The sequence below is a fragment of the Rhinatrema bivittatum genome, chromosome 11, assembly GCF_901001135.1.
Source record: "Rhinatrema bivittatum chromosome 11, aRhiBiv1.1, whole genome shotgun sequence".
Taxonomy (NCBI): domain Eukaryota; kingdom Metazoa; phylum Chordata; class Amphibia; order Gymnophiona; family Rhinatrematidae; genus Rhinatrema; species Rhinatrema bivittatum.
In genome coordinates this window covers 7,597,785-7,611,777 of record NC_042625.1, presented here as the reverse complement: position 1 = coordinate 7,611,777, position 13,993 = coordinate 7,597,785, and the positions used below count along the sequence as shown (strand labels likewise).

The 13,993-nt window shown below is 48.5% G+C and overlaps 1 protein-coding gene across 15 annotated transcripts in view; it reads right to left on the bottom strand.

Moving 5' to 3' along the window:
* Positions 1–13,993, bottom strand: part of MORC2 (MORC family CW-type zinc finger 2) — a 418,351-nt gene that overhangs the window by 159,262 nt on the left and 245,096 nt on the right. For all 15 annotated transcript variants that reach the window (XR_003859131.1, XM_029619027.1, XM_029619026.1 and 12 more), the window contains one exon: positions 10,570–10,710. Coding sequence is in view for 14 of the 15 variants with exons in the window: in XM_029619027.1 (XP_029474887.1) it covers positions 10,570–10,710 (141 nt within the window). In the remaining variant the exon portion in view is untranslated. The remainder of the gene's footprint in view (positions 1–10,569; positions 10,711–13,993) is intronic.

Here is a 13,993-nt window from a genome sequence, read left to right as displayed (position 1 = left end):
GGATCAACATCCTGCGCTGAGCGATACGAATTCCAAGAAAAGGAGCTGTCCTGCGGGGCTGCACGAAGGGGCGCACAAAGGGGCAGGCCCCTTTGTCGTGCTCCTTCGGCGCGAGGCGCCTGAACGATGCTCCCAAGTTTAAATCCCCTTCGGTCGCGGTGGGATGACGTCACCGGCGCGTCCTACGGAGGAGGGGTCTGCTGGTGGTGGAGAGCGGCGTCTGCGGACGAAGATCAGCGGTGTTGGGAGCTTCGGCGGGCAAGAGAGCTTCCAGATGGCCCGTGGACGGCGCGGGGGCCCTCGGAGGTAAAAGCGAGAATGGGCGGGCCTTACCCCGACGGGCTCAAGCGCCGACCGCGCAGCCCTGGGCTGCCCATTCTCCAGGATCTAGACTCTCCCTGCTTAGAAAGTCTGCTCTAACGTTGTCTTTTCCTGCAATGTGGGAGGCAGAGATCATCTATAGATTCAATTCTGCCCATTTCATAAGGAGATCTATCTCCAAAGACACTTGCTAGCTCTTCGTTTTCCCCTGGTGGTTGATGTAGGCTACCGTTGTTGTGCTGTCTGACATCACGCAGACCGCTTGACCCTGGAGTATGTGGCTGAACTGTTGACACGCCAATCTGACTGCCCGGGCTTCCGGGCGGTTTATGTTCTAGAGCGCTTCTTCCTTGGTCCAACGCCCCTGGGCAGTCAGTTCCTGATAGAGAGCTCCCCAACCCTGGAGGCTCACGGCTGTCGTGAGGACCAGCCAGTTTGGTGGGGAATGGCTTACACCCTTGCTTCCTGCAGCCACCATTGGAGCTGAGAACACACTTCCATCAGTAGGTGGAAGCAAATCGAATAGTCTTGAAACAGCAGGTTGCAACATAGCAGCAGGGAGCGTTGAAGTGGCAGCATGTGAGCACTCACCCACAGTACTACCTCCAGGGTTGATGCCATCAAACCAAGGACTTGAAGATAGCTCCACACCTTGGGATATATCGTGTTCATCAACCGATGCACTTGGGATATCATCTTCCTTATCCGCGAAGGTGGGAGGAAGACCTTGCACTGCTTGGTATTGAATCGGACTCCCAGATATTCCAAGGACTGGGAGAGCTTGAGGCTGTTTTTGTTCAAGCTCCTGAAGCAGGGACGCCACCCTGCAGGTCACCCAGAGACTCTCTTCCAGTGACTTTGCCCGGATCAGCCAGCCGCCCAAGTACAGGTGCACCAGAATTCCCTCCTTCCTCAGTGCCGCCACTATGACTACCATAGTCTTGGAAAATGACCAGAGGGCGGTGTCCAGGACCAAGGGCAACAACCAGAACAGATAATGGTAGCCCAGTACCGCAAAGTGTAGGAAATACTGATATTCTTGCCGGATTGGAATATGAAGGTAGGCCTCAGAGAGGTCCAGGGAGGTTAAGAACTCTCCCAGTTGAACAGCCATTATCACGGAGTGCATTTCCACATGGAAACTCTGAATTACCTCAGGAGTTGACACTCTCGAGGTCCAGGATAGGGTGAAAAGAACCCTCCTCCTTGGGTACGATGAAATAGATGGAATTACACCTCATATTTTTTCTGGGGCACAGATATTGGAATTATAGCCCTCAATTCGAAGAGCCTTATCAAGGTAAGACTCCACTGCCTGCTTCTTGTGCTGGGAGTGGCAAGGATACATCATGAACATGTCCCGAGGAGTGCTGCGAAACTCCAGTGCATATCTTTCTCATGTGACATCCAGAATCCATTTGTCTGACGTAATCTCGACCAACTGCTGGTAGAAGAGGGTTAGTCGACCCCCTATCTCCTTGTTCCATGGTTGGATCAGCAAAACTTCATTGGGGAGTTGGGACCGAACCTGAACTCGAACTGCCCCTCTCCTGGGCTGTTGGCTCTGAAAGGACTGAGACCTTCCTGAGAACAGAGGCCTCTGAAATGCCAAGTTTCTGTAGGGCCGAAAGCATTGGGCGCCCCTGGATTGACCCCCTCATAGGTGAGGGGTGCTGCGACTGCTTTCTCTTATCTTCTGATAGCCGGGGCACTGGAGATTCACCTCACTTACTGGCCAGCTTTTCCAATTCGCTTCCGAAGAGGAATGATCCCCTAAAGCACATCTTTGTGAGATTTGCTGTAGAGGTCACATCTGCTGACCAATTTCACAGCCAATGCTGTCTTCTCTGGCCGAGGTACAGACTAGGTCAGTGCCCATGAAGGCAGTGACAGGCTCCATAGCTTCTCTGGAATATGCCAGAGTCATCTACCTCTTTAGAGAGGTGCAGGCATGAGCGAGCCACCAGGGCACAACAGGAAGCAATCTGTAAGGTCACTGCTGTTGCATCAAAGGCTTAAGAATGGACTCCATCCGTCTATCTTGCGCATCCTTTAAGGCTGCTCCTCCCTCTACTGGGATAGTTTGCTTTGAAACCGTGCAGACCAGCGCGTCCACTTTAGGGAAGCACAGGAGTTCTTTCACTGCTGGATCCAGTGGGTATAGAGCTTCTAATGCTCGACCACCTTTAAATCTCACTTCAGGGGCATCCCCTTCCAGATCAATCAACTCTTGGATGGCTTCCAGTACTGGAAAACAGCAAGAGGCTTTCTGTAGAGACACCAGAACGGGATTCTTCTTAGGTTCTGTCATGGAGTCTGCCCCAGGAACTCCCAGCATCTTCAGAATCTGGTAAACCAGGGCTGGCAAATAGTCTCTAGGGGAAAAAAAAACATGGTCTGTTATAGTTTTAAACCTGGAGGGATTTCTCCATCTTCCAAGGAATCTGGATCCCCTTTTTCGTCCGTGCTGTTAAGGTCCCTGCCAGGAACACCCTTGGTGAGGCGAGGCATGTCATGAGGTCTGCCAATAGGGTTGGGAAAGGGAGGCCTAACCAGCTGTGGCTCTGTCCGAACAGGGGCAAGAGAACCAGACTTTGCCTGTACGAAGGCCTTGAATAAATTCCACCCAAGAGAAAGCCGCCATGTCCATATCTAGCCCAGGAAGGACTGGAGTAGGTGCTGCTGAATTTCCCTCTCCTACGGAAGACCCAGCCCCGGGATTATTTAGATCCGAGGTACTTCCGGTTAAGGTTGTGGCTCAGAATGGAAAGAACTGGGCTTGGTTAAGTCTGGGGAAGCCAACTCTCTCTGGGCCTCCTCACAGCGCTGACATAAGAATCCAGGTCAGACTGAGTAGCCCTAATATGACAAGCAGTGCAGAGAAAATGGCACTTATGCTGCTTAAGCCATTAGAGAAGGCAGATGTGAATTAAGCCGGCTCGTACTTGAAGACTTGTGTGCGCAAGATTTCAGGCATTTAAGTGGGCCGCAGCGAGGCACACGCACAGCTCATGCGCTCGAGAATTCTGTGCCTAAGTAGTTGTGAGCGTACAACTGTGCGCAAAGTTGTGCGCACAGCGATTGGGAAGAGCCAGCACACACCACACGTACAGACACTGTATGGAGGGCAATGCAAGGCATACAAAACAAGCCTGAAGCAGGGTCTAGCCCACTGGCTACCCGCTCGGATGCCAACTTCCTTTTACACTAACGGATCAGGAACGACATCGATACAGCGCACCGAGCAAGGAGACCAGAGGAAGTCTTAACAAAACCCCTCCAACGTCTCTGATCAGGAAATCCTCTCTGTGCTCAGTGCTGCACCTGCTGCCTTTCAGCTGCTTCAGCAGCAAAGTTCACGCCGGGAACAGGCTACCAGACAAAGGCAAACATCTGAGGGATCTCGGAAATCACCTCAGGAATTCTCAACTGGAAGAGGGACTTTCAGGTATCACGGCAGGAAAGCAGGGCTAAATCTTTCTCCAGTTTAAAGGTAGAATTTCTTCTTCTAATGAGTACAGCAATCCTGATATGGAAGGCATGTCCACATCTGCTAGGAGACAGAGATACTGAAGGGCTGAAGTCACTGCAGGGGTGTATCTAAGGTGACGTCAGCTTTGAAACCTGACTCCATCTCCATCTGCTAGCAGGTCCTGAATCCATCTGGCTACACGCTAGGAAATGTACAAATACATATACAAAGACAGTCCCTCAGAGCTTATAAGCCTTTCTAACATTCAAATATCTTGCAAACTTCAATAAAGTTGGAGAAGGAAGTATTTTTCATAGAATGAAAAGGTCACTATATTTAGCTGAAGGGACAGAAGCTCAAGAGGAATATAAAAAAAACACTTTCACCAAGAGGTTGGTGGACATCTGGAACAGACTTTCTGTGGAGGTTATAGGAGCCTATGGTAGAATTCAAGCATGCATGGGACCTTAGTGACAAAGAGAGGGAGGAAGACCACAGATCAAGTAGGACCTGACAGCACAGTAGCTAGGCACAAATGGACAAACTGAGTGGATCAAAAGGAAAATTGGTTCTTACCTGCTAATTTTCGTTCCTGTAATACCACAGATCAGTCCAGACAAGTGGGTTTAATTCATCCCTACCAGCACATGGAGGCAGAAGACAAAACTTTGGGCACTGCTACATATCCAAGTGCGCCACCTGCCGTCCCTCAGTATTGACCTGTACCCAAGCCAAGATAATTTAACAGGACAAACTAATTCCCCTGGGATGGATACCCCTAAACTGGATAGCCACCAACCAAAGTAAATACCACCTCCAGTAAACTTTGAAACTCCAGAAAAAAAAAAGCCTAACAATCTTAACAGATTTTAAACATCTTATGAGCACATATGCCCAGCAGCAGAACAAGCAGTTTTTCGGCAAAGATACCAAGGGCGGGCTTCTGGACTGATCTGTGGTATGGTCCCAGAAAACAAAGAGGTAGGCGATCTATAATAGCCGTCAGGATAACAAAGAAGAAGAATAGATGCCTTGATCTTTTTCAACTATTTTATTAAAGTAGAGATGTTTAAAGAAAACATCTCTACTTTAATAAAATAGTTGAAAAAGATCAAGGCATCTATTCTTCTTCTTTGTTATCCTGATCTGTGGTATTACAGGAACAAAAATTAGCAGGTAAGAACCAATTTTCCTTTCCTTAACATACCCAGATCAGTCCAGACAAGTGAGATATACCAAAGCCCCCTTATAATGGGCGGGAACCCGAAAAGACCTGCTCTCAGTACTCTCTCACCATAGGATGTTGCCTACAGAGCGCACACATCCAAACAGTAATGCCTGGTGAAAATGTGAATTGAGGACCAAACCATGGCCCTACATATCTCCTGAGGAGTCACCAGCTGACACTCGGCCCACAACGCCGCCTGAGCACAAGTCGAATGAGCTTTCAGACCCATTGGCACCACGCGGCCCTTAGAAACATAGGCTGAGGAAATAGTTTCCTTCAACCAGCGAGCTAAAGAAGCTTTAGACGCTTTCTCTCCCTTCTTAGGTCGACTGAACAAAACAAACAGATGATCAGATCGCCTGAAAGAACTGGTGACCTAAAAACTTGGCTTTTCAAAAAAGCATTTCACATTGAGAGCGTTGAACAACAACAAATAAATCCAGCTGAAAGTCACCTATATATAAAAAGTAGATTTTATTATTTTACTCATAATTAAATATTAAATGAAAACAGTATACACATATATGATTATCCTGACAATCATATAAATGGTAACCTCATCCAACTTCTCATTTAGAGTATATTATTGATCTATGTAACCGTAAATATTGGCACACTATGGATAACCTAGAAACCAAACATATTTTGTGCCTAAATGTAAACCGTTGTGATGGTACATTACTAAACGACGGTATAGAAAAGTTTTTAAATAAAATAAATAAATAGCGCAACAGGGCATGCTGCATATCCAAAAGATAGAGATCCCTACCCATAGAGGGATCATGAGACCAATCCGGAAACCCCGGCAACTCCACCATCTAATTCACATGAAAGGCAGAAACCACCTTAGGAAGGAACAAAGGTACCGTACGTAAAGAAACCTTGGCAGTCTATATCTGTGGGAAAGGATCGTGGCAAGAAAGGGCTTGTAATTCTGAGATTTGCCTAGCCAAGCAAATTGCAACCAAAAGACTGTCTTCAAGGTAAGGACCTTTAAAGATGCTCAATCCAAAGGTTCAAAGGGATCCTCTAAGAGGACTTGCAACACCAAATTGAGATTCCACTCTGGAGATACATTCCGTAGAGGGGGACGCAGATGTTAAAACTCCCTTCAGGAAACGCACAACGTCAGGATGGAAGGCCAAAGGCTTGCCCTGCACTTTCCCTCTGAGACAACCCAGGACTGAGTCCTGGACTCTAAGCGAGCTATAAGCCAACTCCATGGACAAGCCCTGTTGCAAAATGGATAAAATGTGCGGGACTGAAACCAGCAGTGGATCTAAACTCTGCTGCCCACACCAGTTCTCGAAAATCTTCCACACTCTAGAATAAGCAAGGGAAGTAGCCAGGCATCTAACCTGAAGAAGGGTAGCAATAACTGGCTCCGAATACCCCTTCAGACACAACTGCCACCTCTCAAAAGCCAGGCTGTGAGGCAGAAGCGATCCACCCGATCCGAAAATATGGGACTTTGATCCAGCAGCCCCTGCAAGTGAGCCAGCTGCAGAGGTTCGTCCACTGCTGGATGAGCTTCTATCCGTTTGAGCACTCACGTTATGAGGGGCCACGGAGGGAAAACGTAGAGAAGGATCCCGGTCGGCCACGGGCACACTATAGCATCAAAAGCTCACCGACCCGATGATCCGCCGGCGACTGAAGAACCTCTTCACCTTGGCATTGGCCTGTGTTGCCATGAGGTCCAGCTGAGGAGTTCTCCCAACGGGCACAAATGTGATTCCAGGCTTCTGGGGACAGTTCCCACTCCCCCGGATCCAACTGTTGCCGGCTGAGATAGTTCGCTTGCACGTTGCCCACTAAGGCATTGTGATGTGAGAGACCACAATGCCTTAGAGATGGAGCTCTGCCCACACGAACAAGAACTGAGCAAGCCACTTCAGGACTCTTGGTTCCCCCTTGTGACTGATGTATGCCACTTTTGTCGCATTGTCCATAAACACTCACCATCTTGAACTATTAAATGGGGTCCTCCGTACGGGGGCCCTGGACAATCAGGTTGCTTGGGTCCAGCTGTCTGGTTAATTACGGGTTAATCTTCAGTTCCATGAAGGTCTCCTTTGGTGGCCTATTGTAAATGTGCTTTCTGGTGACCCCATTAATCCATTATCTTCTCTTTTTGTGCCCTTGGCTGTGGGCCCTTTTTCCACATATTTCTGTTAATCTGATTTCTATGTTCCTTTTTTCGGTGTTACAGTGGTGTATTGCATCCTCTATATTATGCTCTTTGCGGCATTGGTCAGGGGGGTGGGGGGTATGGGGGGGGGCGGGGGGTTGTGATGTTGGGGTATATCATGGAGCCAATTGATGTTTTTTCTTTCTGTTCCGATGTTACTTGAGGTTTGACTCACATTATGTTTTTCATTTTGCTCACCATGTATTATGTTTCATACCTGGTACTGCTTTTTCATGGTTCCTAATAAAAAAACGTTTAAATATAAAAAAAAAAAAACCACTCACCATCTGACCGCAGACCAAGGGAAGAAACACCTGCATACCGCCCGCGTCTCCAACCAATTGATGGACCAAGACTGTTCCGACACTGACCAGAGGCTCTGGGCCGACCTTCCCAGGCACACTGCACCCCAGCCCCCAAGACTGGCAACAGTGGTGACCACCACCCATCCCGGGACTTTGAGGGGCATTCCTTTTTCCAAATTGCTCCTTGACATCCACCACGCTAGACTGGACCTGGTTTCCTTCAAAAGAGGCAGTGGAAGAAAATACTGTTCCGACAGGGGGTTCCAGCAGTATAACAATGCTCTCTGCAGCAGGCACATATGAGCAAACGCCCAAAGCACCAGCTCCAACGTCGAAGCCACTGAGCCCAGGACCTGCAAATCTCAGACCTTCAGAACAGAGGCGCAGCAATCGAGTTATCTGATACTGGATCTTGACCACTCTGTCAGCAGTGAGGAACACTCTTCCCAGCTGAGTGTCGAATCGGGACACCCAAGTAATCCAGGGACTGAGTAGGCACTAGGTGACTTCGCCAGATTGATGATCCAGCCCAGTGACTCCAGTAGAGATCTCACTCAGTGCACCGAACACGACTTTGACCTGGAGAGCCAGTCGTCCAGACAGGGGTGCACCAATACTCCGTCCTTTCTCAGGGCTGCCATGACCACCACCATCACCTTCGTGAAGGTTGGAGGAGCCATGGCAAGGCCGAAGGGAAGGGCCCGAAACTGAAAATGCTGATCCAGCACCTTGAACCAGAGAAACTTCTGGTGGTCCTGTCAAATGGGGATGTGTAGGTAGGCTTCGGTGAGATCCAGAGATGTGTAGGTAGGCTTCGGTGTAGGTAGGCTTCGGTGAGATCCAGAGATGGTGTAGGTAGGCTTCGGTGAGATCCAGAGACGCCAAAAACTCTCCTTTTCGGGCCGCCGCAATGTCTCCATCTGGAAGCTGGGTACCTTCAAACTCTGATTTATCTTTTGGAGGTCCAAGATGGGTCGAAAAGTGTCCTCTTTCTTGGGAACCATGAAATAAATGGAGTACCTTCCCTGTCCTTGTTCGGAAACCGGAACCAGGACTACAGCTTCTAGATTTACTAACCTTTGGAGGGTCTCCTCTATCGCCACCCATTTGCTTTGGGAAAGACAGCGTGACTCCAGAAAGACCAATCTGAGAGGATGTGAAAACTCTCAAGGCATAACCTTCCCTGACAACCTCTAGTACCCACTGGTCGGAGGTGATCTTGGTCCACACTCTTCGTAAAAGTGAGACAGTCTGCCTCCGATCGCTGAAGACCAGGAGTGGACCTGCCTGACTTCATTGGGAAGATTTGATTCTGCCCGTGCCCTGAGCGGACCTGCCTCTAGAAGACTTTCCCAAACCCCAAAAGGACTGCTGTCTACTCGAGGACTGCCATGTCGCTGAGGGTCCGGAACCTCTGCCAGAACGAAATTGCCTTGCCTCTCAAAACCAGAGTCGAGAAGAGAAAGGCTTCCGTGTCATCTTATTCTCCAACAGCCTGCTTCCTTTGGTCTTTCCCAAGGATTTCATAAGCTGGTCAAGGTCCCCCTCGAACAAGAGCTTGCCTTTAAAAGGAAGGTTACTTAACTGCGACCTGGGTGACAGATCCGCTGACCAATTGCGCAGCCACAACAGCCATCCTGCTGCCACCACTGAAACCATACTTCGCGCTGTGGTACACATGAGATTATACAAGGCATCGACCACATAAGCGACACCCGCCTCAAGGCAGGCCGCTTGGACCGGAGACAGCGTTCCTGTGGAAGATTGCTCCTGTGGCTTCTGGGCTATCCTTGAACCTCCGCTTTCCCGCTTCGTACTCTTGCTTCACGAGCAAGGAAAGCCTCGTGAAGCAAGAGGACGAATTCAGGCGAGAACCCCCCCTCGGGTTCCTCTGGGCTGCTGGGGCCCAACCCATCCGTCCCCTCCTCACGTTGCTGAACCACGGGGTAAAGAGGGGGTGGGGGATGTCCCTGGAGCCCCGGGACTGAACCCCCTTAAACAAGTCCCCGTCAACTGGGGAAGAACTGCGCCCCTGTGGCCCTCCCACTGCCCCAGATGTCTGCAAGGTTCTACATGGTTTAGTAGGCTTGGTGGAAGCACCTTCCCCCCCCCCTCCCAAACAGCACAAACCGTACAGAGGAAGAGAGAATTAAGGTACATTGACAAAATGCCGCAGGCCCAGCAGGCCTCCACAAGTGGCCGGTCCGTCATCAGGCCTGAAAAACTACTCTCCGTGGATTTTGTGGGGGGAGGGGCTCACCACCGCGAAACGTTCCCGCCAGTGCGAAAGAGCAGGGCTGTCAACGCGGGAAACGCACACGCGGTCACAATTGAAAAGAGGGAGCTGCAAGAGACTCTTTCCTCCATCCAGGGGCACACACTTACCTCGGCAGAAACGGAGTCTCCACCCCTAATGTCTCCTGGGATGACCAGACGGTCCCGCTGAGGAGGCCGCTCAGCCCACTAAGTCTGCACTGCCGCTGCTGCTGCGCTTTTTTTTTTTTTTAAAGGCTATCACAGCAGAGTTAACTAGATCCAAAGGAAAAAATAGCCCCTAAAGGGGGAATACTTCCCTGAATCCCAGCAGGCAGGAGGGGGCTTTGGGCATCACTGAGGGAACCAGCCTCCTGGCTGTCAGTGATCCTGGGGGTCGCGGGCTAAAACTGCCAGGAGTATCCAACCCCTCATTCGCTCAGCTCAACCCGAGAAATGGCCTTCAACAGGAACCTGGCACCTCAGGGAGCACGAAATCTTCCAAACATCAGATCACTCAGGACTGCAGGTTAACATCTCTACCACCTGCTGGAGACAAAGAAATACTGAGGGACTGCAGGTGGCATTCTCAGATATGTAGCAGTGCCCAAAGGTTTGTCCTCTGCCTCCATCTGCTGGTAGGGATGAATAAACCCACTTGTTTGGACTGATCTGGGTATGTTCAGGAATGGTCTTTTTGCCAACATCTTCTATGTTTTTATATTTGATTCATGCCTTTAAACATATTGCATGAAATACTAACACAATCCTAAACAAGTGAGCCTTAATGGAAACTCACATGCCGCCTTCCAGCTGAGGGCCAACTTTCTCATACATCTTAATCAGTCGGCTGCAATTATACACAAACATGCCATCCAGCTCCCGCTGCTCAATATTCACTCCAAAGATGAAGTTAAGCTCCTTTGGCTCCTTCAGTGCTCTGAAAAAGGAGGGACAGGAGTGAGTTTATATAATGCATTTTATTTATTTATTTATTTAGAATCTTTTCTATGCCGTCGTTAAGCTAGTTGCCGTCACAACGGTTCACAATAAGGCGCATAATTTCAAACTTATATGTGTTAAATTATATTAACTAAACAGGTGCCATCAAATACTGTAACAGTTTCATATTAAATATTACTTAGTGGTTGTGATAAATCATGTCTACTTTAAGTATATCGGCTATAAGATAAATTAACACTTAAGTCTGGTCCTCTGTTGTTGCAATCTAAGAAAGGTAAAATAAAATAAAATATACACACACACACCCCATTCGAGTAAGCTGATGTGTGTGTGTGTGTGTGTTTGTGGGAGTTTTTCTGACCGCATCATACAATTCCCTGGATTCTACTCTTCATTCCCTTTGTGGTATGCTTGCTTAAATAGCCATGTTTTTAAACTTTTTCTGAATGCTTTGATGTCTCTTTGTGTTCTGATTTCCACTGGCATGGTGTTCCATATTATTGGTCCTGCTAGGGATAGGGCCCTATCCCTTACTTGAGTTAGTCTGGCTGTTTTTACTGAGGGAATAGTTAGTAGGGCTTTGTTTGCTGATCTCAAGTTTCTATTAGGGACGTGTACGTGAAGGGCTGTGTTCAGCCATTCTGCCTTTTCGTCGTGTATTAATTTATGTATGGTGCATAGAGTCTTGTATTGAATTCTTTGTTCAATGGGTAGCCAGTGTAGTTCAATTAGGGTTTTGGTGATATGGCCTTTTTTACTTTTACCAGTTAAAATTCTTGCAGCTGTGTTTTGTAATACCTGTAGTGGTTTATCGTGGTGTGGGGTAATACTAGTAGAAGGGCATTACAGTAATCAGTGCTTGAAAAAATTAATGCTTATAGTACTGATCGGAAGTTATTTGGTGTTAGTTGTGGTTTAAGTCTTTTGAGAGTCATAAGTTTGGCATAACCTTCCCATACTTTTAGAGATATATGTTGTTTCATACTTAGTTCCGTATCGATAATCACTCCAAGGTTTCGTACTCTCTCAGCTAGTTGTATTTTTTGGTTGTTATTGATTGTGATGCTTGTAACAACCAGCTAGAAAAAGACCTACTGTACTATACTATAGATCACATTCAGAACAGTAAAAGAAAATTGGTTCTTACCTGATAATTTTCGTTCCTGTAGTACCACGGATCAGTCCAGACCATGGGTTATGCCTCTCTTCCAGCAGGTGTAGACAGAGAAACATAAGAACATAAGAAATTGCCATGCTGGGTCAGACCAAGGGTCCATCAAGCCCAGCATCCTGTTTCCAACAGAGGCCAAACCAGGCCACAAGAACCTGGCAATTACCCAAACACTAAGAAGATAGCAATAACAGGTGTTCTCAAGGGACAGCAGGATGTTAGTCTTCACATATGGGTGACATCATCAGGCTGGAGCCCAATCACGGAAAAATTCTATCACAGTTTCCAGAACTTTGACTGGCCCCTACTGGGATGCCCAGCATAGCACTAACCCTGCAGCCAGCAGGGGTCCCCCTTCAGTCTTATTTGATAGCTACAGGCAGTGCCGAAAAATAAAACAACAAAATATTACAAACCCAACACAGCGGGGCGGTGGGCGGGTTTCGTGAGGACTAACATCCTGCTGTCCTGTGAGAACACCTGTTACAGGTAAGCAACACTTGCTTTCTCACAGGACAAGCAGGATGGTAGTCCTCACATATGGGTGAGTACCGAGCTGAGGATGTCCGAACATGCACCAAATGTACCCAACGGCGTGCAACAGGCACAACAACTGGGGTGGAACTTGGCAGAGGGCATCCTGAACCCCACCGGGCAGGCGGAAGGGTGTTGGTACGTCACGCTGGAAATAGGTTACGTAGGACAGATTGGCCGAAGATGGAATCCTGTCTTCCGGCTTTGTCCAAGCAACAGTGGGCTGCAAAAGTGTGGAGAGAGCTCCAAGTGGCAGCCCTGCAAATGTCAGGAAGCGGCACTGATCGTAGGTGTGCTACTGAAGTCGCCATGGCCCTCACAGAATGTGCTTTAACACGGTCTTGGAAAGGAATGCCTGCTTGCTGATAGCAAAAAGATATGCAGTCCGCCAAACAGGAGGAGAGAGTCTGCTTACCCACAGGTTGCCCTAATTTGTTGGGATGGAAAGAGACGAATAACTGAGTGCTCTTCCTGTGGGCAACTGTACAGTCTAGGTAGAACGCTAGAGCCTGTTTACAGTCAAGGGTATGCAGAGCCTGTTCCCCTGGATTGAAATGGGGCCTGGGAAAGAAGGTAGGTAGTATGATGGATTGTTTAATGTGAAACTCCGAAACTACCTTAGGCAAAAACTTAGGGTGAGTGCGGAGTACCGCCCGGTCCTGCAGGAGTTTAGTGTAAGGCGGATAGGTAACTAGGGCCTGTAACTCACTAACTCTGCGAGCTGAAGTGATAGCTAAAAGAAAAATCACTTTCCATGTGAGATATTTTAGGTCACAGGAGTGAAGAGGCTCGAATGGAGGTTTCAAGAGCCGACCGAGAACCAGATTAAGGTCCCAAGAAGGGGCCGGAGGACGTAAAGGTGGCTTGATCTGGAGCAAGCCTTTAAGAAAACGTGTTACGAAGGGGTTGTACTGATATAGGGACATCAGACACCTTTATGGAAGGCGGCTACCGCACTGACATGCATTCTGATTGAAGAGGTCTTTAGACCTGATTCCCATAAATGCCAGAGATAGTCCAAAAATCTTGGGATAGGACAGGAAAAGGGATCAAGGGACTGTGAAGAACACCATGATGTGTACCTTTTCCATTTATAGGAATAAGACTTTCTTGTGGAAGGCTTCCGTGAAGCAATCAGGACACGAGAAACCGAATCTGAAAGGTTAAGTGGCTGAAGGATTAACCTTTCAACATCCATGCCATCAGGGACAAGGCCTGAAGATTGGGATGGCGTAGACATCTGTCGTTCTGAGTGATCAGAAGCGGGTCCTTTCCCAAGGGAATGTGCCTGTGGATAGCGAGATCCTGAAGTATGGGAAACCACACTTGGCGTGGCCAGAGAGGTGCTATCAGGATCATGGTTCCCTTGTCCTGACGGAGCTTCACGAGAGTCTTCGAGAGAAGAGGAAGTGGAGGGAATGCATAAAGCAGACCGGCTGTCCACGAGAGGAAGAACGCATCTCTGGCCTGAGAGCGCCCGCTCCGAATGAGGGAGCAGTAATTGTCCACTTTGTGGTTCTGAGGGGACGCAAAGAGGTCTATATTTGGGGATAAC